Consider the following 21,905-nt stretch of genomic DNA (forward strand, 5'->3'; position numbering starts at 1 on the left):
ATAAAATAATGTTCTGCAGCTAGGTTTTGAAGGAAACCTACCCATAAACGAAAGGTATTTCGTTCAATTTATATATACAACCGTGGTTACTAAAGTAACCTTTAACGTTTGTTTCATTTCCCTTTTTACCTCCTTACCACATGTCGTTTTTTTTATTATATAGAAGTGTATATTTGTTAGTCTCTAAATGTTCTGATGAATTGAAAAAGGTGGACCCTGTTGTAAACAAGTGTAATGCTTTATCAGTGTGTCGTCTACAGTAAGTCTTTGTATTGAGTTGTGATTTCATGTGAAATGTACCCATTCTGCAAACTGTTTAGGTTCAATCAACCAATTTTGATTGATTGAACCACATCTGATTGACCAATGTCATTTTGTGATATCAAAATATCGAAATTAACATTTCAATTTTATATACATATTGTATTTTGGAAATGATTTTAGTGGAAATGAAATTAGTGGAAGAATAAAATACTTATTGTTGTAAATTGTAATACACACTTTGTCAAATGATATGCTTTTTGCCTTAATCTTTTACCAATTGCAACCTTAGCTAACAAAAACCTCTTATTAGCCATAAAAATGACCCCTTACCTCAAGTGAGCTGAAGAATTAACTCACAAGGGTCAATATCTTGATGTTCTGTCCCCACATGGATAGTTCATTGATGCACACACTCAAACAAAGTCAAAGTCAAAGTCATTTTATATTGGAAGCCAGCCATAAAATACATCAAGTAATGCAGAACCAAAATGCAAAACTAAAAGCAACTTAAAATCCTGAAAAAGTTGGAAAGTAACAGGCAGAGAATTTGGGGGAAAAACAACAACAACAAAAAAAACACAACAGTGAATCAGCATGTCCCTCTCCTATTTATACTTCTTTGACTCAGACCATGCAAACTGAATGATTTATACATCTAGAAAAAAAATAAAGAAAAACAAAGAATACCAAAAACAAATCAATGACCTAACCTAACCGTACAAACACAGACCTCTATAAAAGGCCTGTCTTGTGTCACTAAGACCATATACAGTTTAAATACAATCAGCCATCAGCTCATCACAATAAGTCTTGTCTCAATACAAGAAAAAAATACCCAACACCCGTCTAAATGTTAGGGTTCCAGTTTGGCTTTGTGCCAAACCCTCCAATCTTTGACCAAGCCCAATAGGCTCGGTAAGACTGCCAAATTGATAGTGTCCACTCGAACAGATGATACCCTGTCATTTCAGTTTGCAGTTTCTCTTCTTCTTTGCTTTGAATATTTTATCCTGTTTCGCCATTGTCGGCCAGAAGGTGGAGCTGTTGATTTGCATTGCAGTAGACCTGTATCTACAGCAGAGCTAGGAACTAGCCAAGCCAGGTACAGAACTGTGATTGTGTGATACACCATTACTATAGCTTATGATAACCACTAACCAAAAAGTATATAAAAGTGTAAGTGTATTATTGATTAAAAAAGGCATCCATACTGATTATTGTAAAAGAAGCATAACATTCTCCTCGAGAATAACCTTCAAGATGGAATGAGTGAGGCAGGATACAGAAGGCAGTCTTCAGATGTGATTTCAACAACTCGGATGTTAGACAACGTAATCTGCACTACCGAAGCACTACAACTAATTTGCAGCATGTAAATAATTCACCCTCACAGATGGAAATCAATCGATGATGAGCAAACAGGTGGAGATACATTACGATTTAAATCTAAATCACACTAGATTTACATCAGAATCGTCATCGTTGCTCATGTCTTCATATAGCCGGGGGGGGTCGCCAGATCAGCAGAACTGAACAGAGACGTTTACAGAGACATGTCGTCGGACAGCACTGAGCACTCGGACAGTGTGCGCTCCCGCCCACGAGAGTGTGTGGTGATGTAGTGGAGGAGGTCAACCGACGTCACGACGCCGAAAACCATATACTTCGGGCAAGTGGACCCATCAGCCATATCTAGAGGGACAGAGTTAACATTTTAAGAATTTATTTATGTCCACACAAAGGAAAATGCACAAGGACAAACATTATGGGTGCAGTTATGTTACAATCACAAGCCTATGACACATGCCTTGGAATCATGATACAGCAAGAATGTTACACTGACATTGTTGAACAAACCATGATACAGCAAGAATGTTACACTGACATTGTTGAACAAACAACGGAACAAATGGCCATGATAAAGACTCGCTATGCATGTCTTACTCGGTATGATTTTCCCTCCAAATGAATTACAGCACGTTACATCATTTGAGTATGAGCATTGTCCAACACCAACATTGTCCAGGTAATCATAACTCATTTAGGTCGAATTCCAGCATTTGGCTCTTTGACAGCGTTCACCTAACTAAGGGGGGGATTTGGCATTCCCCTTAGAGCAAGGATTTGGCATTCCCCTTAGAGCAAGGATTTCACAACACAAAGCTGGCAATTAAACAACGCAAACAAGTCTAAACACATCTCTGCAACAACAGTAACTTCCTTTTACTTGGAATCCAGAGAGTTGTTTTTGTCATTTGTCTGTTCAGCAGAGCAGTTAGGTCTATACATGTCAAACTTAAGCCAAATTGTTTCTTATTCAAAATGTAATATTGTACCGTCATGATCATCCACTTATAACAACAATATTTGTGTGTAGGTCAGAGAGGCTTATTGTCGGCATTAGCCAAGAACACAGGAGTCTATACTAAAGTCTAAACCCATTTCAATGCGATAGACACCTGGGAGACGGTGGAGCGTAACACCCAGCCAAATTCCAATACCCAAAATCTTTCTTGGCCACTCACACTTGGTCACTCCAGCATGGCAGTGTTACGGTGAAATTGGTGACCTGCCGAAATATGTGACCAATTTCGTGGACTTCACATACCGGTAACTTACATGGAGGTCTTTAACCCATTTTGGGCGGGAACCCCTTTTGGTGTTTCAAGCATTGTTATACTTTAGGTATTGAAAAATAGCAGATCTACAAGCTCATAGCGCGGCACCGAGCTTGTAGGTCTGCTATTTTTTTTTTTTAAATCGTGAAAATGCGGCACAAATCTTTGAATATATATTCTTTCAGAGCGAACATTTTTAACTCATATCTTTGCTTCTGACAACATATTTTCAGATGGGGGTCGGAGGCCGATTACATATCATTTTCTGGGTCCTTGACATGAAATATTGAGCTGATTGACCACTGATACAGAAACATGAGGTTTTATCAGAAAACTGTCAGGATTTAGAAGACATTTTTTAAATTTCGACGTCTGGCCAAAATGGGTTAAATGCGTGGCCTACATACTGTTATGAATCATGCCATGTACAGTCTGTACAGTAAGTCTGTGTACTGAACTTGAGATACAGTGTACTTGATATGTGACAGTACAGCTTGCATTGTGCTTGATAGCGAAATGTTTCTCTGTTTGCATTGTACTGTCTAGATATGTGGGGCATCCTGTTAGGTTGAGGTGGCAAGTTGAGGTCAACCTTGCACATCAGCATGCCACGTTCCTACGTCGCATATCTTGCCGTCTCATTTCTACGATCCAGCACTATAAATATTCCCCGTCTGTCTAATAAACTAATATTTTAATCGGGTATTGGAATTCAGCTTTTCCGATACCCCAACTTTCACACTCGCTTTCACTCTCCTCGCGTCCTCCACTCGCACATTAGCCCCGCTAGAGGATTCGATCATGCGAGGACAGAGCGGTCGAGTGGATTTGCCTCTAGGATCGGAATGTACTACGCTGTCACTTCAAAGCGATGGCACATTCCGCAATCACTTATGACGTGTGTCAATTCAATGGGCTTTATTGGCATGATAAAACATACGTTTGCATTGCCAAAGCAAAAGTGGAACAAACACAGCTGGATCACTGGAGCCAGAGCCGTGGCTGCAAATATATAGTGTAGAACTAGTAGTGTAGTACAGAATAGACAATTCATCAATGTGTATGGCTACATCGTTATCTTTATATTTAACATGTGCAAGGCCATTTATTCCTGAAATAGTGAATAAGCACCAGGATGCGCAAACTTATTTATCTGCCCAGTGCCCACGTTACTTTTTGCTCGTACAGATAACAATATAGCCTATTCCCTATTACTATGTATAGCCTACTTTTATTATGCTAATATCACACAACGCAATAAAGCCAGCCAGTGTGTGTGTTGTGACAGCCGCAGTGCTAGTGGACGGGGGGACGGCAGGGGGTTGGCATAGTATCGGGTTTCAAGCAATGCTTGTGTGCCACATGTGGAGGAGGAGGATTTATAAGTCACGGGAGAAGGGAATAAAAAAAAAACGTGTACACGTGATGCAGAAATCTTGCAATTTTGAGCTCCAATATGGTGAAGAAGGCACAGCACGCTGCCACTCAAAGTGACTATACTCAGTGGCCAATCACAGAACGTCTTTCCCGGGGCTTGTCAGAATCATTACTTCTTCCTCCTCAATGACATCCACGGATAAGACAGCACTGCGATTGTCACTTTGAGTGGCAGCGTGCTGTGCCTCCAGGCCCTCCACTATATTGGGAGTTCAAAATGGCAGCCTCCAAATGATTCATGTTGCTCCAATGAACTGCAGTGGCGAATGAGGAGTCTACTTTTCTATAGCCAAATTCCAATGCCCCCAAATCTCGGCCACTCGCTCACTCACTCGGTCACTCCAGCATGGTGTTACGGTGAAATTGGTGACCTGCTGAAATATGTGACAATCGTGATTGTCTAATCATGATTGTCACATCATTTACTGTGAAGAGACCACGTACAAAACAACAACAGTTGCCTCTGTACCGCAGTACACACATAACCCAAGTTGGTGGCACTATTACACAAATCAGAATTGAATCTCAGTTAGTCTCTCTGAAATGGAAAATGGCTGGCTTTGGGAGGAGCTTTTTTTCTGCCACACCTTTGTTTGGTTATAAGCACAAACAAATACATGCTCCTGGCGAGGACCTTGGTGCGAAGCACGAATACAGCTCCTGGCGAGGACTGGAGGACCTTGGTGCTACCATATGAGCTTGGTGGAAAAATACCAACACACCCTTATTTACGTAAGCCACCACATTTCAGCAGCATGATTTAATCTCATGTCCTCAAGGCTGTGAAGAAGGTAAATAACGCTTACTCAAAACCTCTCATGTGAGTCATGTTTGTCGAAGCTTATCTCTTTCTAGTGATAAACAGCCTGGAAAGCTGCGCGGCTGATGCAATAACTTTGTGTTGTTGATTATCAAATGGCTTACAATTACCTGGAGAGGAGGCAGTGGACATTTTACTAATGACCCCTGAACCATGCAGCTCTGGGTGTTTATTGGTCAAGAGAGGATGGTCACCTGGCCAACAAAACAGAGCAGTGTGTGTGTCTCTGGGAAATACATTCTCTACTCACTCAACACTCTCATTAGTCAAGACGAGATACAGTATTATGGCAAAGCAAGAGTGGGCCAAATTGAAAGCATGATGGAGGGACAGGAAGAGAACGACAGGAAGGATAGCGAATGTTTACTTACATTGGAACTGCTCATGCACCACCAGGGCAAAATGATCCGTTTCCAGGATACGGGACACTTTTCCCAGGGTATCTGTCAGGCGCACCTGAGGTTGGACATATGGCCGAATAAGTTAACGCCCGAAAGCATCCGTTGACATCAACATGTTTTATTCAAATTCGTTTCACAGAGAAGATTGTGTGCACACACATCTCAATGGCTATATTTAGGCCAGGTGCTGGATGTCAGGCATCAAGGCAAACATCAAGGAACAGAAAGAACATCCGCACACTAGTTACTAGAGCTCCGAGACTTACTTTATTTAGAGGCAACAAATTTGTCAACTCGCAAATTTCAAAGTTTCGACCTAGTAGGTCGAAACTTTGCAATTTGCGAGTTGACAAATCATGAAAATAAAGTTTATTGTCATGATTTGTCAACTCGGCTGTTGGCTGTTGTCCGAGGCTTTAAAAGGTCTTTAAACAAATACATTTTGAAACGACTATGGAAATGAATGGTAAATCCTCTTTCGGTGCCCTCGCATGGGACGGGACTGCGACGCTCTATACGTTTATCCGGATATCTCCATGTGACTATGGAGACATGTGTGGTTGCAGTCATGTCATGTCATGTGTCATGCATTAGAGTGATTAGACGAACCTGTTTGAACTGCTTGTAGAGCACCTTGCTGACAGGGTCTGAGGGCTTCACTTTCCCAGCCAACACGGAGGCCAGCATGTTCCCCAGAGTCACCATTCCCAGAATCACACTGTGTACAAAGACACACGCAAGATAACACACCCATTGATCATGGTTTCACAATCAATTTGTCGTCAATAATTGTTCTATAAGTGCAAGAGGTATTGTATTCAAATGTTAACGGTCTGGTGTACCCCGATTCGTCAACGACGGGGGCTTGGTCAAAGGCTTTCTCTTTAAATATCTTGATGGTCTTCTGGCAGGAGACCGAGGGCAGGACTGTAAGGGGTGCAGAGAGATTCAGACCCTGTAGAGTCAGATTCCACCACCTAATACACAAGAGGGTTGGGGTCGGGGTTTAGTAGAGAGAGAGGGGAGGGGTAGAAGATTTAAAACATAATTAATGTATAACCCATTTAGACCTGGGATCGATTCTACAAATGTCTTCTAAATCCTGACACTTTTCTGAAAAACCCATGTTTCGTTCTCAAACATTTTCATGTCAAGGACTCCCAAAATTATATGTAATTGGCCACTGACCCCGATCTGAAAATATGTTGTTCCAGGGACCCCCGAGAAGCAAAGATATGAATTAAAAACGTTCGCTTTGAAAGAATATATATTCAAAGATTTGCGCCACATTCATGATTTTTCAATAGCTAAAGTATGACATAATGCTTAAAAAAAACACTAAAAAGGGGTTTCCGCCCTAAATAGGATAATCTAGCCCTAGAATGGCTGTTCCATAAAGTTCACGTGTCCCATATACACACAGCCACAGGTTGCGTGCTTTCTCGAGGAGGGAGTCCATCGTCAATTTGTAGCGCACCATATGTACTCACTAATTGCAGCGACTTGGAGCCAGCTCTTGTCATAAAGTTTCATATACATTTGAATGTTGTAACAGAAATTGTGTAGGCAGTACAATATAATTTGTTTCTGTGAGATTCACACAGACCACATTCTACATGTATTTTTTCTGCCACAACCTTCAAATGGATATGAAAAGCAAGTGCTGACCCCAGCTTGCAGCAATTAATTATGCATGTTCTAAAATATGAAATATCACAGCCATTCTAGATCCATGTATAATCTGGTGTTTTCTCCACACAGGAGTGAATTGTGGCTAATGCACAGTAACGTCCTTGGTGTTAATTTGATTATACATTATGAGAATGTAAACATTGTGTCAACTTTTACATTCAATAAATGTTGCTTTGTTTAGCTGTGGCATAAAAAATAAATAAAACTGAATATGAGTCCCATGCTTCTTAGTTAGTTTAGCTGTGACAGTTATGTTTAGGGTTGGAGTTCGATAACAGATACCCGAAATAAATCCGATAAGCTTATCGAGTACCCGTTAATCAATAAGATTTGCAGGCTTATCAAGCCTGTTATCGAGCATAGCGGCCCATGGCGTCATGAGGCGATCAAGACCATTACAGTTAGAAAGCTTTCATCAGGGTGAGAGTGGAGACTGCCACTTATGCACAGTAACAGCTATTGGACAAGAGGAAATACATCACAAGCGCATGCATGCACGCACGCACGCACGCACGCACGCACGCACGCACACACACACACACACACACACACACACAGAAGCTGACATTTCTCACCATGGCTTAGAGACCATCAGGTCATCTGGGCTGAGGAAACCTTTCTCACACATCCACTTGTCACTCAGGAACTTAGACCTAGAAGTAAGCAGACCAGGGAGTCATTAGCACAGATTAGCTTCAGAGTCTTAAAAGTCATGACCAAACGCAGTCAAGCGTTGCTCCCGTCCCCGTCCCCCCACCTCCTCCTCCTCCTCCTAAACTTACATGTAGTTGCGGATCGAGTCTGGCAGGATGACCACACAGCGCTGGCCCTCCTTCAGCTCCTGTGCCACTCTCACGGCTGCTGCCATGGCTGTGCCAGAGCTGCCACCTGCAGCAACACACGTTACATCAAATGTAAAACTACTGGTAAATATTCCATTCATAATCTAATAACAGAATAGACTAGGCAATATAAGCTTGCAGGCATAACCAAGTTGCTATTCAACCTAAACCAGCGACTTAGCAGCATTAGTGAATGTATTCAAACCTACCACACAGAAGTCCCTCATCTCTGATCAGCATGCGTGACATGGCGAAAGATTCCTCGTCATTGGATTTGTACCATTGGTCCATCACCTGCAAGAGGAGTTGGTGGGTCAGAACAACAGCACAAATGCACAATTATCCACTTCAAGCCTATACAGTGTTTATACTTGGTCCCCCTGTACACAAAGGGCTCCATTTTCGTCACCGCTAAATCCCTTATCCCTAAACTTCTTTGCCTTTTTTTTACTATTTTGCAAAACATTTTTGAATAGTTAAAATGGACAGTCTACAAGCTCACAATGTGTCAATGTAGATTGGCTAGTTGAACTATTCAAAAATATTTTTCAAAATAGTAAAAAAAAAGCAAAGAAGTTTAGGGATAAGGGGCTTAGCGGTGACGAAAATGGAGCCCCAAATCTCTTTATTTACAATGATGTAATAGAGACGCTAGGGTTCATGTGGTTAATGACATGTTTCTCAATTACAATCAGTTAAAACGCACTTACGGATCTATCCAACACTGTGGGGATGAAGTCGTATCCAATGCCCTCCACTTCATACTGAGTCTTATCCGTCTTATTCAGCTCTTCTGGTTCAGCCAGGATCGAGCCTTCAGGGTCTACTCCCACAATCTACGACAAATAAATAACATTGCCGATGATATTTCATATTTGTCAAATACAGCGCCACACAATCATAAGTGCATCACCATGATGGCATAGTGTGCTGTATACAGGAACAAATAATAATAAAGCTTTATTTATATAGCACCTTTTAACAGAAATATATAGAGAAAAACATGGATCAAAAAGGCATAGAATACAATAGAAGAGATTTGTCGATAGAAGATAATAGAAGATAACAATAACAAATAAAAGAATCACATGGGTGATGGGCTAAATGCAGCTCTGTAAAAATAGGTATGCTGGAGCAAGACCGGATCTAGCTTTGAATGTGAATAAGAGTAATTTATAATCAATTCTGTAAAAGTTCAAAGTTATCTTGAAGCTTTTGCAATGTGTATCATCTATGCCAATTAACAGAAGGATGCTTTCTGTTAATTGGCATGCAGTCACGTGCACCTTTTGGGGAAAACAAACTCTACACACTGCCTTAAGATTTTGCATTAGGAAAACAGTCAAAATAGTGTCAGCAAGGCGGCCTTGCCTTGACGTTGGGGCATCTCTCCTTCAGCTTGCGGGCAATGCCAGTGATGGTGCCCCCTGTGCCAGCTCCAGCCACCAACATGTCCAATTTTCCTACAAGAAAAAGGGGTATACTTTAATCTTCATTACAAGATCCAATATTTGGTACATTATACACAGCTTGCATCCTAGATTTCTTTTTCTGTTAAAGGACAACTTTAGTTTTTTTCAACCAAGGTTCATGTTTTAGGTTGTTATTAGAGAAACTAAAAGATGAGTGTTATTTTTTTTTCATTTGCTGCTTTCTTTCGTTTTAGGAATTTTAGCTGTTTTTGACAGGGGGCGGGGGCATTCGAGCATGGGGCTAAATATTTTTTTACAACATTTTATAGCGATTTATTTTTTAATTATTTACTATAGTCTTAATAAACCCCAGGAAATGTCATCTGGCCACAAAACATCACGAGATCTACTGAATGTGTCAAACTGACATTGAGCCTATGACACAGTGTGGCTTCCCCCCAGGCTACCTTCACATTCAGTAGATCCTGTGATTTATTTGTGGCCAGATGTAATTTCCTGGGGTTTATTAGGACTACAGTAAATAATAAAAAAATAAATCTCCATAATATTTTGTAAAAAAATACATATTTAGCACCATGCTCGAATGCCCACGCCCCCCTGTAAAAAACAGCTAAAATCCCTAAAACGAAAGAAAGCAGCAAATGAAAAAAAAGAAAACCCTCATCTTTTACTTTCTCTAATATCCTAAAACATGAACCTTGGTTGAAAAAAACTAAAGTTGTCCTTTAACACTCTAACCAACATACCGTCACATTGTTCCAGAATCTCCTCGGCTGTAGTGTCATAGTGAGCCAGGGGGTTGCTGGGGTTACGATACTGGTCGAGGATGTGCGAGTTGGGGATCTCGTTTTTCAGACGCCAAGCCACGCCCACGTGGGACTCTGGTGAATCAAAGCTGGCGGACGTAGGAGTGCGCACAATCTCCGCCCCGAGAGCTCGCAGTACATCCACCTGGGAAACATCGCACCACATTTCTCAATTATAGACCTTTGACGCCAACTGTCCCCAGAAGGAGCCAGGAAGAGTAATGTGAAAAATGACCGCCTCACCTTCTCCATGCTCATCTTCTCAGGCATGACAATGATGCAGCGATAGCCTTTGACCGCGGATGCGAGGGCCAGGCCGATGCCTGCAGTCAGCCAGAGAGAAGAGTTACTATAATGTAACTAAATGGACGCATACAACTATCTGTGTTTGGCGCAATGAATGAAAAGGTGAGACACAACAAGTCACATCAGCTGCTTATATTATGTCAAGGTCAAGGTAAACTTTATTGTCCACAAGGGAAATTTGTCTTGGGCTTTCACCCCAGCTACAGCCACACATAAAACATCAATGACAAACAAAATACATTTACAGAGGAAGACACAACATTACACAATTGCACACATGAGGTGGATAATCTAGCCTCACACAGTTACTGCTGTTTCAGAGCCTCGTTCAACATCTTAGTTGATGCTGGTACAAACGATTTCTGTACTTCCACTTTGGTTCTTTGCATCTTCTCCCAGAGGGCAGAAGTACAAACTCGCCATTTAAAACATGGGTAACATCACTGACGTTTTTTTTAGCCTGTTTTAATGTAGCCTGCTCATAAATAGACTGCACCATTACCGAACCAAACTGTGATGCCAAACCTGACCAGGCTTTCCAAGACTGCTCGATAGAACACTAACATAAATCTTTGGTCAACACCATGAACCCTGAGACGCCGAAGTTTCTGGTTTAGACCAGTCATTAGTCCTACAACTACAACCTATCTCAAACCCTCACCCTAAACCTAACCTCCCACGGGGCAGCACACCTAAACCTAACCCATGTCTTAACCAGTGACTAGTCTAAACTAAGTATGCTGAATTGTTCTTATATCATCATACAAACAAGTCAACAAATGGATAACTGAATACTGAGGATTAACACTCAGGGTTGTACTGTGCAGCATCATTATGGGTGTTTTCCCCCCTGTTTCAAGTCACTGTACTGTACTCTCAATATACTTGTCCAGAAAAAGTTGGGGGGATGGGGGAGTGGGTGGGAGAGGATGAGCAAGCTAACTGTATCTGTACATTGTCTGTATTGTCTATTGTGCACTGTCTATTTGTGTAACTGCACTGTACTGTATGTAATGTTTTTACCTGTGTACGGGACCCCCTCTAAAATGAGATGCTACATCTCAAGGGGCTATCCTTTCAATAAAATTCTGACCAAAAAAATGTTTCTATAGTCCGTAACGTACCTGTGTTGCCAGAGGTGGGTTCAATGATGGTGTCCCCTGGTTTGAGCAGGCCAGCTCTCTCGGCGTCCTCCACCATCCGCAAGGCAATCCTGTCCTTCACACTTCCTCCAGCGTTGAAGTACTCACACTTGGCCACTGAACACAGAACGTTTCATGTTGGGGAGGTCATTTCATGTCACTTTTACTGTTAACACAGACGTTTACATTGGAGGCCCATGTCATGTCACTAAACACACGGGAGGTCATTTCATTACAATTTACAATTTAGGCATTTAGCAGACGCTCTTAATCCAGAGCGACTTACAATAGGCAAGAACAAAAAGCATGGGAATACATCACATATGTAAAAAAAAATAAATAAAAAAAAAAAAAATGCATTTATCGCGAAACATGCGTAAGCTAAGACCGTGACTAGAACATATCTATATAATGACACTATACATATAAACTATAACTAGAACATATCTATATAATGACACTATACATATAAACTACACATATATGCTATACTATGCTGTACATATATACTATGAAGTGCTATGACTACATACAATGCACTTATTGTGCTGTCTACATGACATGCTATAAGTCTGTTTCAAATGCTATATAAGTCTAAGAAGTGCTGTCTAAGGGGGTAGGGTAAGTGCTATGGGCCATGATGGAGTCTGAAAAGGTGGGTTTTCAGACTACGGCGGAAGATCGGGAGTGATGCTGCAGTTCTGATTGCAACGGGAAGTGCATTCCACAGTTTTGGGGCCAGAAGGGAGAAGAGTTTGGGACGTGTGGAGCGTTGTCCCGGCGTTTTTAGTGAGGGTACTTCCAGCTTCCCTGCGTTGGCTGATCTGAGTGCGCGGGAGGGTTTGTAGGGTTCAATCATGCTGGCAAGATATGGGGGAGCCATACCTTTGGTTGCTTTAAATGCCAACATCAGAGTTTTGTATTCTGTGCGGGCAGCGACCGGGAGCCAGTGCAGGCTCCCGGTCACCAAGCACATTATAGGTGGCTATAGTTCAGTGAGTCTTACCTCATCTATGTAGACAAACAAAAAGATGTCACGATATTTTGTGCATGACTTTTGTGGTACATGGAATGCCATGTTGTAGCAGCATTTTGTTGCTGCCAATGTATAGATGTGCATAGCCTTGTGAACTATTATGTAAATGTTATCCACCACTAAAATACCTGTACCGTTATCATTCATTTAATCAAAGAGCATCATCACTGCCAAGAGGGGTAATCCAAATAAGTGAAACTCCCTTGATAGGATGATCCTCAAAATAAGAATTCTCTGTACAATTAATTCAATCTACTTTAGAGCACCGGTCAAGTACAGTTAAGGTTGCCCAAGCCAAAAGGGTATTAAAAGAACAACCGAGCAGACATGAGCCGATTTTGAGAATTAAAGATCATTTAAAGAACTGCCAGAACTTTCTCATACACACTCACGCGCAAGCCTTAGTTTACACTCTCCCAAACAAAATGATGAATTACATAAGAAGAATGTACAACAGCGCAATAGCAAATTGGCACAAATTCTTGAAAAGCTACAAATGTGAACTAGACAGACTAAAAAGACTAATCTCAGTCACATGAAAACCATAGAAGTATGGATACAAGGTCCTTTGTTTCATTAAGCCATGGGAACAAACCAGAGATTGACTTTCAACAATTACAGGGTTACACAATGGCATTCTTTTGAAAGAAGCTTAAATTATGGCTATGACAGGGTTCCTCTTGAGTGAACCCTGCAACCTCATGGAGCCGGTACGTAGTATAAAATTATACATACTGTCTAGTACACTATGATACAGCTCTCTATGACTCAAACAACTTTCCATGTGCTGGAAAGAGCATAGCTGAAAAAAAAAAGAACCTGACAAATGAGTCAGGGTTACCATGTTGCAGCTTTCCGTGCTTGGACACGTAGACACGTACCATTGTTGTTTTTGGCGGCAAATTTTGATTTTAGTTTTAGTCATAGTATTTTGAATAGTTTTCCTTTAGTTTTAGTCACATTTTAGTCACCAGGAATGTCTTAGTGTTAGTCGACTAAATATCCTAAGATTTTAGTCGACCAAATCTACGGCTGATTTAGTAGACTAAAATGTATTTTGTCGGGCCTCGATGCCGTCGTAATGACTGATTTTACATTTGCTGAAAAAAAAAAAAAAAAAAAAGTATATATATATATATATATATATATATATATATATATATATATATACTTTTTTTTTTTTTTTTTTAATATGTATATATATATATATAAAAAATATAATTTATATATAATATAAATATAAATAAAATGATTTTACATTTGCCTGTAGATCTGCTATTTTCAGCATGCAACCAAGTCTAAAATGACTATAGTCCCCTCCCTAACATTTCAGTCTAGTTTTTATTTGTTGACGAAATTGTCAATATATTTAGCCTTAGTTTTAGTCATCATAGCTTAGTTTATTTAATTTTGGTCAGTGAAAAAAGGTAGTCGACGAAATCAACACTGACATAGAGTCAGTGACATATAGGGGGACACACAGCTGCGTAACGGAGCAGAGGCACCGCTCAAAAAGGGGGGTAAAACACTCAACCTGTCCTAAAGAAGACGTCACTGATAAGGGTCTGATACAACACTGGCTCATGAGGACATGACACATCATGTACCGTATGTAAACGGATTCACTGCAGCCCCTGGCTCTCTTTCTATCTCTCTCTCTTGCAATACCCCTTGGCTTCAGAACCTGACCATCTAAATCACGTGGGAGTCACAATTCAGCCTGGAGTCACCATTTTCCATGACATCACGCCCCACCCACCTCCCCGCCTTCGCGCACACACACACCCTCTTTTTCATGTTCATCTCCCCCAGGTCACTGGCAGTGCCTCAGACAAAACCCCTACAGTAACAGACTGTTGACGTGACGGCCGGAGGGAAAAGGCTATGTGATACTTTAATGTTCCCGTTGTTGAAACAAGAGAAGGAGGATTGTACCAAAAGAGTTCTTGGTGCAAGAAAACAGGATTGACCTATAAGCCTCACCTAAGCAGTTCCTCCATTTGAAAGCCTAACATTTTATCCACATGCCGGCATGGTACATTCCTTAAAAGTTATTGCAGTCTCAAACCCAAATCCCAGCTCAATCAGGACCAAAATTCTCTCATTTTCTGGTTTCAGTGAAGAGAAAAACAGTCTGACAATAATGCAGTCGAGTAAAAGTTTACCCTCAAGCCTAATTCATAAACAGATTATGATCGTGAAGTGGTTGCGTTTAAGCCCAAGTAGATTTTAGTGTTGATCTATCTATCTAATTTACATTGGTAGGTGTGTGGGTCACATGATATTCGTTGGCTGAGGCACACCGTGCGGCTGCCAGCCGGTTCTCCAAAATATGTAAATAACAGACATGTGGCTAGGAAAGTTATTTCAGGAACCCATCTTGTGGAAATGAAACAGAGCCTTATGCCTGAATCAGCCTCAACTTAAGCCAACAGGGGGCTAATTTCAACAAGCCAAGCTTAAAGTACAATGCAATTCCACTTTCATTGGATAACAAAGAATACTTGAAATAATTATTTCTCATCGTGAGCCATTTCTGAAACATTCTCATGTGGGTTTTTTTTGTGCATTACTCACAAAGCTCACACTTGAGTCCGAAGGCTTTGTTGATCTTATTCATTCGGACCAGTGGCGTGTCTCCAATCCTCCGGAGGACGTTGGGAAGGATACCGGGAGCTTTGGTGCTGTGAGAACACATTTTTTAAAAGAACGTTGAAACATGAGTTCAGAATCCTCGCTGAACTCTGAAGAAGACAAATCATCTGTCAAAACAGCTATACACTTTTTCTTCATACAATGCATTTTACGCTGCACCTACTCTTGAGTCTAGTTGCTTTGATAAAGGGCACTAATGTTCTCCCAAATACCATGATCAAGCACAGTTGGCTGCCGTGGTTATATTATACAAGTACTTTATTGATTTCATGGAACCAGTAGGGCAGAAATGTTGTCCCTATAGAGGGTATGCGCATGCTTAAAGTGAATGGCACATAGAGTGGCAAATCGAGTGGCAAAGGAACATGCAAAGTGAGTTTAACATTTTTAATGTTGTTTAATGCAATCAGATAGGACTTTTCTGTTTGGATGCATGGGTTGTCAAGGCTAGAAAGTAGTTTTTATCCACTCAGTAGGCGTTCCTGCATAACTTCCTGGTTTGATGATGATGTCACGCACATACTCTCTATAGAGAGTATGCACATGCATGATTTTCCCATCAGGACACACCCCCCTCATCTAGACTGAGTGGCAAAACATTGAGCAGCATGGAGTGTTGGGAGTTTGGAAGCGCTCGTTGGAAATCACTCAACCGCCCTGCGTACCACCCGTTTCTAAATGTCACATAATGCAGGAGGCAGCAAAATGTTGTGTTATTGAAAACAAGCACTTCCAAACTCTTGACACTTAGAAAAATAATCAAATGCAGGGCATTTCTTGACAGAAAGTAGCTCATAACGTTTCTATGGTGGATTTTTATGAAACAAAAACTTTGCAGATAGAAAGAGGATAATTCAAGCTTTTCGTACAGCTGCAATGTTGGTGAGTTTAACATTGTTTAATGCAATCAGACAGGACTTTTCTGTTTGGATGAATGGGCTGTCAAGGCCAGAAAGTAGTTTATTGACACTCGGTGGGTGTTCCTGCATAACCTCCAGGTGCGATGATGTCATGTGCATACCCTCTATTGTCAAAACTGGAAAAGCTATACCGGAGGAGTAGAAATAGACCACACAAACTGCACACGCATCAACTTGAAATGTAATGAGGATCACGAGGTGTTTTATATTGATCGATAGACAGATATACTGTAGGTTAAGGAACTGTGTTGTATACCCATGTTGACAGTGTCACTGTTGACACTAACAATTTAAAGTGAATCTTATTTCTTAATCCTATTAAGTGACTCACCGTACTGACTGGGTATGAGGTGACTCAGAATTGGGCATGCCTAGTCGCCACGTGCACCTGCTAGGCAAGTCAGGGCGGATCCACACCCTACCGTCGATGGCCACGTCTACCTTCTCCATCTCACTCACATCCTCATTCACGTGGGATGATCCGTTGCCGTTTCTAACCCTGGAGCCATCTTTGTCCCCAAACAACTTCAAGGTTTTTGCGTCTCCGTTCGTGTGGGTCTCGGCGAACGGCTTTGGCCCTGCATTAATGATGTCCATGCCATTGTCCATGACATCTCCACTGAGGTGAAGTTGTGCATTGCGAAGTTTAGCTGCATGGGGGCAGATGGAAGGAATAGGACCCACATCTGTGCTGGAAGGAACGGACGGCATGTCTCACCTGTAAGGAGAAAAGAGATATAAAAGTGACTGTGTAACCACACCTTGGGGGCTTTTTTTTTAGGGCCTCTAACCCCTCCTATGCCCAGCTTTACGGGTTTGTGTAAACACAAACCTTGGCTTGTGATTGGCAAAGTAGATATTGAAGATAAAAGTGAGGGCAGAAAAGTGAAAACGGAAAAGTGAAGACGCAAATTGTGATTGGTCAGAATGAGATGATCTATGATAGACTATGAGGATAAGAGCGCCCCTCACTTCACACAGGTGTGGTTTTTATTAGGACAATGTGTGCTGCCAAATCATAATACAGGATGCAACTGTTTTAGTACATTTAATTGTGTATATCATACATGTTCTGTCTGTATCTGTTATAACTGTTGGCAAAACAGAAGTAAGTATGGGTGAATGCCCCGCTACCTTGATAAACAACTTTTGTTTTGGATATTTGCAAAGCAGTTGCGAATCTGCGATACAGGTGTTCCTTTTGATAAATCAGTACAATATTACCAGATAAGCCACACAGTCTTTTAGCCTCAAAAGGCTCATATTGGAGCAGAGTATTACATATTAAAATGTATATGGTCCGCAGGGTTTTGTCATTAAAAATGTCAACGAATCAAAACTTTCATCAATAGAATGGCATATAAAGTATTTTGCTCAAACAACAAAAGTGCAAACCCTTTGCAAAGTTATCTGCGGACAGATCAAAATATCCAACCACCAATAAAATAAACATTTGTTCTGCGCCTGTAAGTATGGCCACGAGATGGGAAACCCACTACACTCTAGCCTGGCAAGATGCCATGGCTGTTACACAACAGCACACACTGTCTGCATCCATGTCACTGAAACAGCTGGGTTAAATGCACACACACACACACCACTCAATGCACACACACCCACAAATGTAGTGTACAAACACACACACACGTGTGCGCACACACGTGTGCGCACACATGTACACACGTGATGTACACACACACAACACAAAAAGCCAGAATAAAGAATAAGAAGGCTTTAACTGAATTAGACTAAGCAGACTCTTTTTTCCCTATGCAAATAATTCATTGAAATTTCAAGAATTCATTGTAGGGGGAAAAATAAAAGTTTTTCATGTTGGTGTGGTGATCTACCATATAATCTCACTCTGGCTCAACGTTTTTAACTACCTTCTGCCCCAGTCACTCTACACCAAATATCTCCACTGAAAAATAGATGATCTACAAGCTCACATCGCGACTTGTGAGCTTGTATGACTTGTGAGCTTGCCATGGGCTAACTACGTGAACTATGAATAGATGTTCTTCGTATAAACTAGCTCCTTAAAGGACCCTGGTGTTATGGCCCTGCAACCTGAACCCTGCTTCTCAGCCTACAGGATGATGGCAGTGAGTGCACACTGGGCTGGAGGTGTGTCCATGATCAGCTGCAACACACACCACCAGAGCTGAGTGTGTAGAATAACACTGTGCAGAAAATAATACTGCATCTGATCTGACTGAGACAGCCAAATGACTCAGCACTGCATGCTGGTCTCGGACAGGAACAAACTGCAGGTTGAAAAGGCCCTCAGCTCTGGACTTAGAATCTGGCACCTGGCTTGCTGATAACAAACTATCTTTACACCGGGGAAAAACTTAATCCATTCTCTTTGGATCAAATAGTAATCTCAGCAAGGCAGATGGCTGCCTTCTTGGTTAGAGTGGGTGACAATATTATCACACGAAAAGATGAAATGACCTACCTAGGTTCCATCCTGGAGGCTAATCTTTCCTGTGATAAAATGGCCACCAACGTAATCAAAAAGGTCAACCAAAGAACAAGATTCCTATACAGGATCTCCTCAGTGGTCAACAAAAACACCTTGAAGACCCTAACAGGAGCCCTCGTACAAGGTTTCTTCGAGCATCTTGCAATGGGTGGATCTAGAGATAAAGGGCCCCTGGACGACCAACATACAAAGGCTCCCCCCTTTGTTTTTGGAGACCTCCCTCTGGAAGCCTTATGGATAAACTGAGGGTTTAAACACTTGCAGTAACATGTATCATATGATGGTTTAGGACAGGGGTTTTCAACAGGTCGTCCGTGGAGGTATTGCATGTGGTCCACAGTTGAGAAAGTTGAGAAACAGTGAACTGAATGACATTGATGAGCGTCCATGCAGTAATTTACTGACAAGTGGGAGGTCAAGAAATGCAACAGAAAAAGGGAGTTAAAATCTCAAGTGGGGGAAGTTCACCGGAATGTCTGGATGAGTCATTATTAGGGAATTATTAGTCAATGGACCATTGGTTGAGAGTTGAGACACAGTGGGAAGTTGTATACACATGCATAGCAAGTGTTACAAAAGCACTAATCTTAGCCCATATCCCCACCCAACATGACAGTGGTCCCCAGGTTGATTCTAAGTCAGAGTGGCGGTCCCTCATTCACAATCAGTTGAAAACCACTGGTTTAGGACATTTGGGGTTATGTTATTGACATGATAAGCCCATTACTGCCAAAAAGTTCAAAGGTAATGCTGTTATTAACTTTGCACTTTTTCGGGGCCCCTAAGCTTGAGCAACAGCAACACGGAGGCTGAAGCTCAGGGGCCCCCCCTAGCTCAGAGGCCCCTGGGTCTGGGCCCAACAGGCCCGTTGGATAATCCTCCCCTGCTCACTGCATATGTTTCCCCTCCCTTTTTACCTCCTCTATGATGATGTCCTGTTTTTGGCTATATAGAAGTGTAATTTGTACGTCTCTAAATGTTATGATGAATTGAACATGGTGGACCCTATTGTAAACAAGTGTAATGCTTTATGGTGTCCACAGTTAACAGTTTTGTATTGAGTTCAATGAGTTGTGCTTGAAATGTACTGTAATTCTCCAATCCGTTAATAAATACATCAATCAATGCTGTACAAATTGACCATCCAGTATGGATGAAAATGGCAAATATGCCTATGTTTAAATTGGAAATTCTATTCTCTCATTTTATTTATATCATGAAAATTGTGGGACATCAACAAAATATGAAAATGGGGTCAAAGAATACTTTGATGTAACTTCATATACTTTTGGAACATGGCCATGAAATGATCATGTTGGCCTTAAGCCTAATTTACCTAGGCTAATCCCTTTTAGTTACAACAGTCTGGTAGGAACAGTGTGTGAAGTTTGTGAACCCGATGACTCCGAGACCACACTTTCATTAGAAGTCAGGAACACTATAGCCATAGCAAACCTCTCAGAAACCATAGGCTACCAGTGCATTGAGCATTATTTATTTGTTAAACTTATATTAATATAATGTTAAGATATACGGTATAATACAAGTGTCATCTCTATACAAAAGAAAGACAAATACAAATACATATTCTGAATCAACATAGTACAGATAATCAGTGCAGACCAGATACCTATGAACCCACCCATTCACTGTCTGGGTTTTCCGAGGCTACTGAAGTCACAGCTACTGAACAACACATTCGATTATGTATTATTATTAGCCCATTTAAAATTGGATTCTTAAGTGCTACTGGCAACTATTTGTGATTCAGTCATTTTATTGAAAACTATTGGCTTATAGTGTACGTTGTGTCGTTCTTTTGTTAGAGGTGGCTAATTAAAACCATAAACTCTATTCTCATTAAAAAAAAATATAGGAGATTCAGATGTACATCCTTATGTGGAAGCAGACTATTGAGTTGCAGATTTGCTGTAAAGTACAATTATATAGTCCTAGTCTACATAGTAATTGTAAAAGATGATGCAATAGCCGCATAGACCGACACTAGTCTGGCTGGTCAGGATGCTATGACGGAGCGGAGCATTGTTTCATCATACAAGGGTATTGTCACACAGTCGCCGGTTGATGTTTCTAGTTACAGACTGTAATTTACAGTAGTGTGTTAGTAGACATTCGTAATGTATTCTATGGACAGAAAAAACTACTAAAAACTAGATTATCCAAGAAACCATGGTTGTTTTGAGCAGCTTGTAGCTAATCCTGGATGATGGAGCGCATGTGGCTCACTCCATGAAATCACCTACCGGCAAACCGGTTTAACATACAGGGCTAGCTTTGAGCTTCAAATCATTCAGTTTCTTACAAATAAAAAGAACATACTGCACTCACCGTTTTGTCAGTCAAGCTAAAGGCAACTGGATGCGGTTAACCTTTCGTGTAGCCAAGAGAAACTAAATGAGTCAGACTACTCGTCAGTTCACATCACCTAAATGTTTTAAAGGGAGAAAACGCTAGCCAACCTGATTGGAGGATTCTTTTCTTTGGTGTTCATAGTCATTGGCTGTGGTGGGGGCGGCTGAATACATTTACCCTCCAATCACAGCTCAGATATCTGTCGGGCCCCCGCCTTGGTCCAGTAGGCTAGGCTTACAGGCCAGGGCCAATTTACATTCCAAGATATTAGAGCTCAGAGCTGGCGTACAGCACCAAAAGCCAAAGAGCAGTGCCAGTAACAACACTGACTTGTTTACCAATTCAAGTGTATTACTACCGGCATTGTATGATACAATATAAAACGATACAATTTGTATCAATATTTTGTTGATAGGCAACAGTATGACAGAGGCGATCTAGACTAACAGCACATCATAGGTGTTGTTCATGAACTTGTTTTTCCACGGTTCTTTCCGATCCCAGCAGACAGGCACGAAACCAAACACATTTTATAGTTTATGGTGAACACTGCCAGATGTTGCTCCAACATGTGATCTCGCTTGAGTTTTATTACTATACAATCATCATAGTCAGACCCAGAAGGGTCTGGCAAACTTAACCTAAAAAAATATTTGTCATAGAACCAGTAGT

The 21,905-nt window shown here is 41.2% G+C and overlaps 1 protein-coding gene across 2 annotated transcripts; it reads right to left on the reverse strand.

Moving 5' to 3' along the window:
* Window positions 1-687: 687 nt before the first annotated feature.
* cbsb (cystathionine beta-synthase b) lies at window positions 688-21,349 on the reverse strand. Of its 2 annotated transcripts, XR_013791397.1 has the most exons (16): window positions 21,210-21,349; window positions 16,704-17,090; window positions 15,375-15,481; window positions 11,744-11,878; window positions 10,557-10,636; window positions 10,254-10,458; window positions 9,446-9,537; window positions 8,785-8,910; window positions 8,284-8,368; window positions 8,015-8,120; window positions 7,808-7,885; window positions 6,383-6,517; window positions 6,150-6,258; window positions 5,511-5,595; window positions 1,187-1,956; window positions 688-1,148 (listed from the first exon to the last, which is right to left on the reverse strand). XR_013791397.1 is itself a non-coding variant. In XM_079518580.1 (15 exons), exons 2-15 carry the CDS (start codon window positions 17,081-17,083, stop codon window positions 1,808-1,810), a joined length of 1,872 nt encoding a protein of 623 aa, XP_079374706.1. In that variant the 5' UTR covers window positions 17,084-17,090; window positions 21,210-21,349; the 3' UTR covers window positions 688-1,807. The 2 variants fall into 2 exon arrangements, 1 of the variants encoding a protein (XP_079374706.1); XM_079518580.1 differs by having other exon boundaries at window positions 688-1,956.
* Window positions 21,350-21,905: the final 556 nt, after the last annotated feature.

Source organism: Electrona antarctica, assembly GCF_951216825.1.
Source record: "Electrona antarctica genome assembly, chromosome: 13".
Taxonomy (NCBI): domain Eukaryota; kingdom Metazoa; phylum Chordata; class Actinopteri; order Myctophiformes; family Myctophidae; genus Electrona; species Electrona antarctica.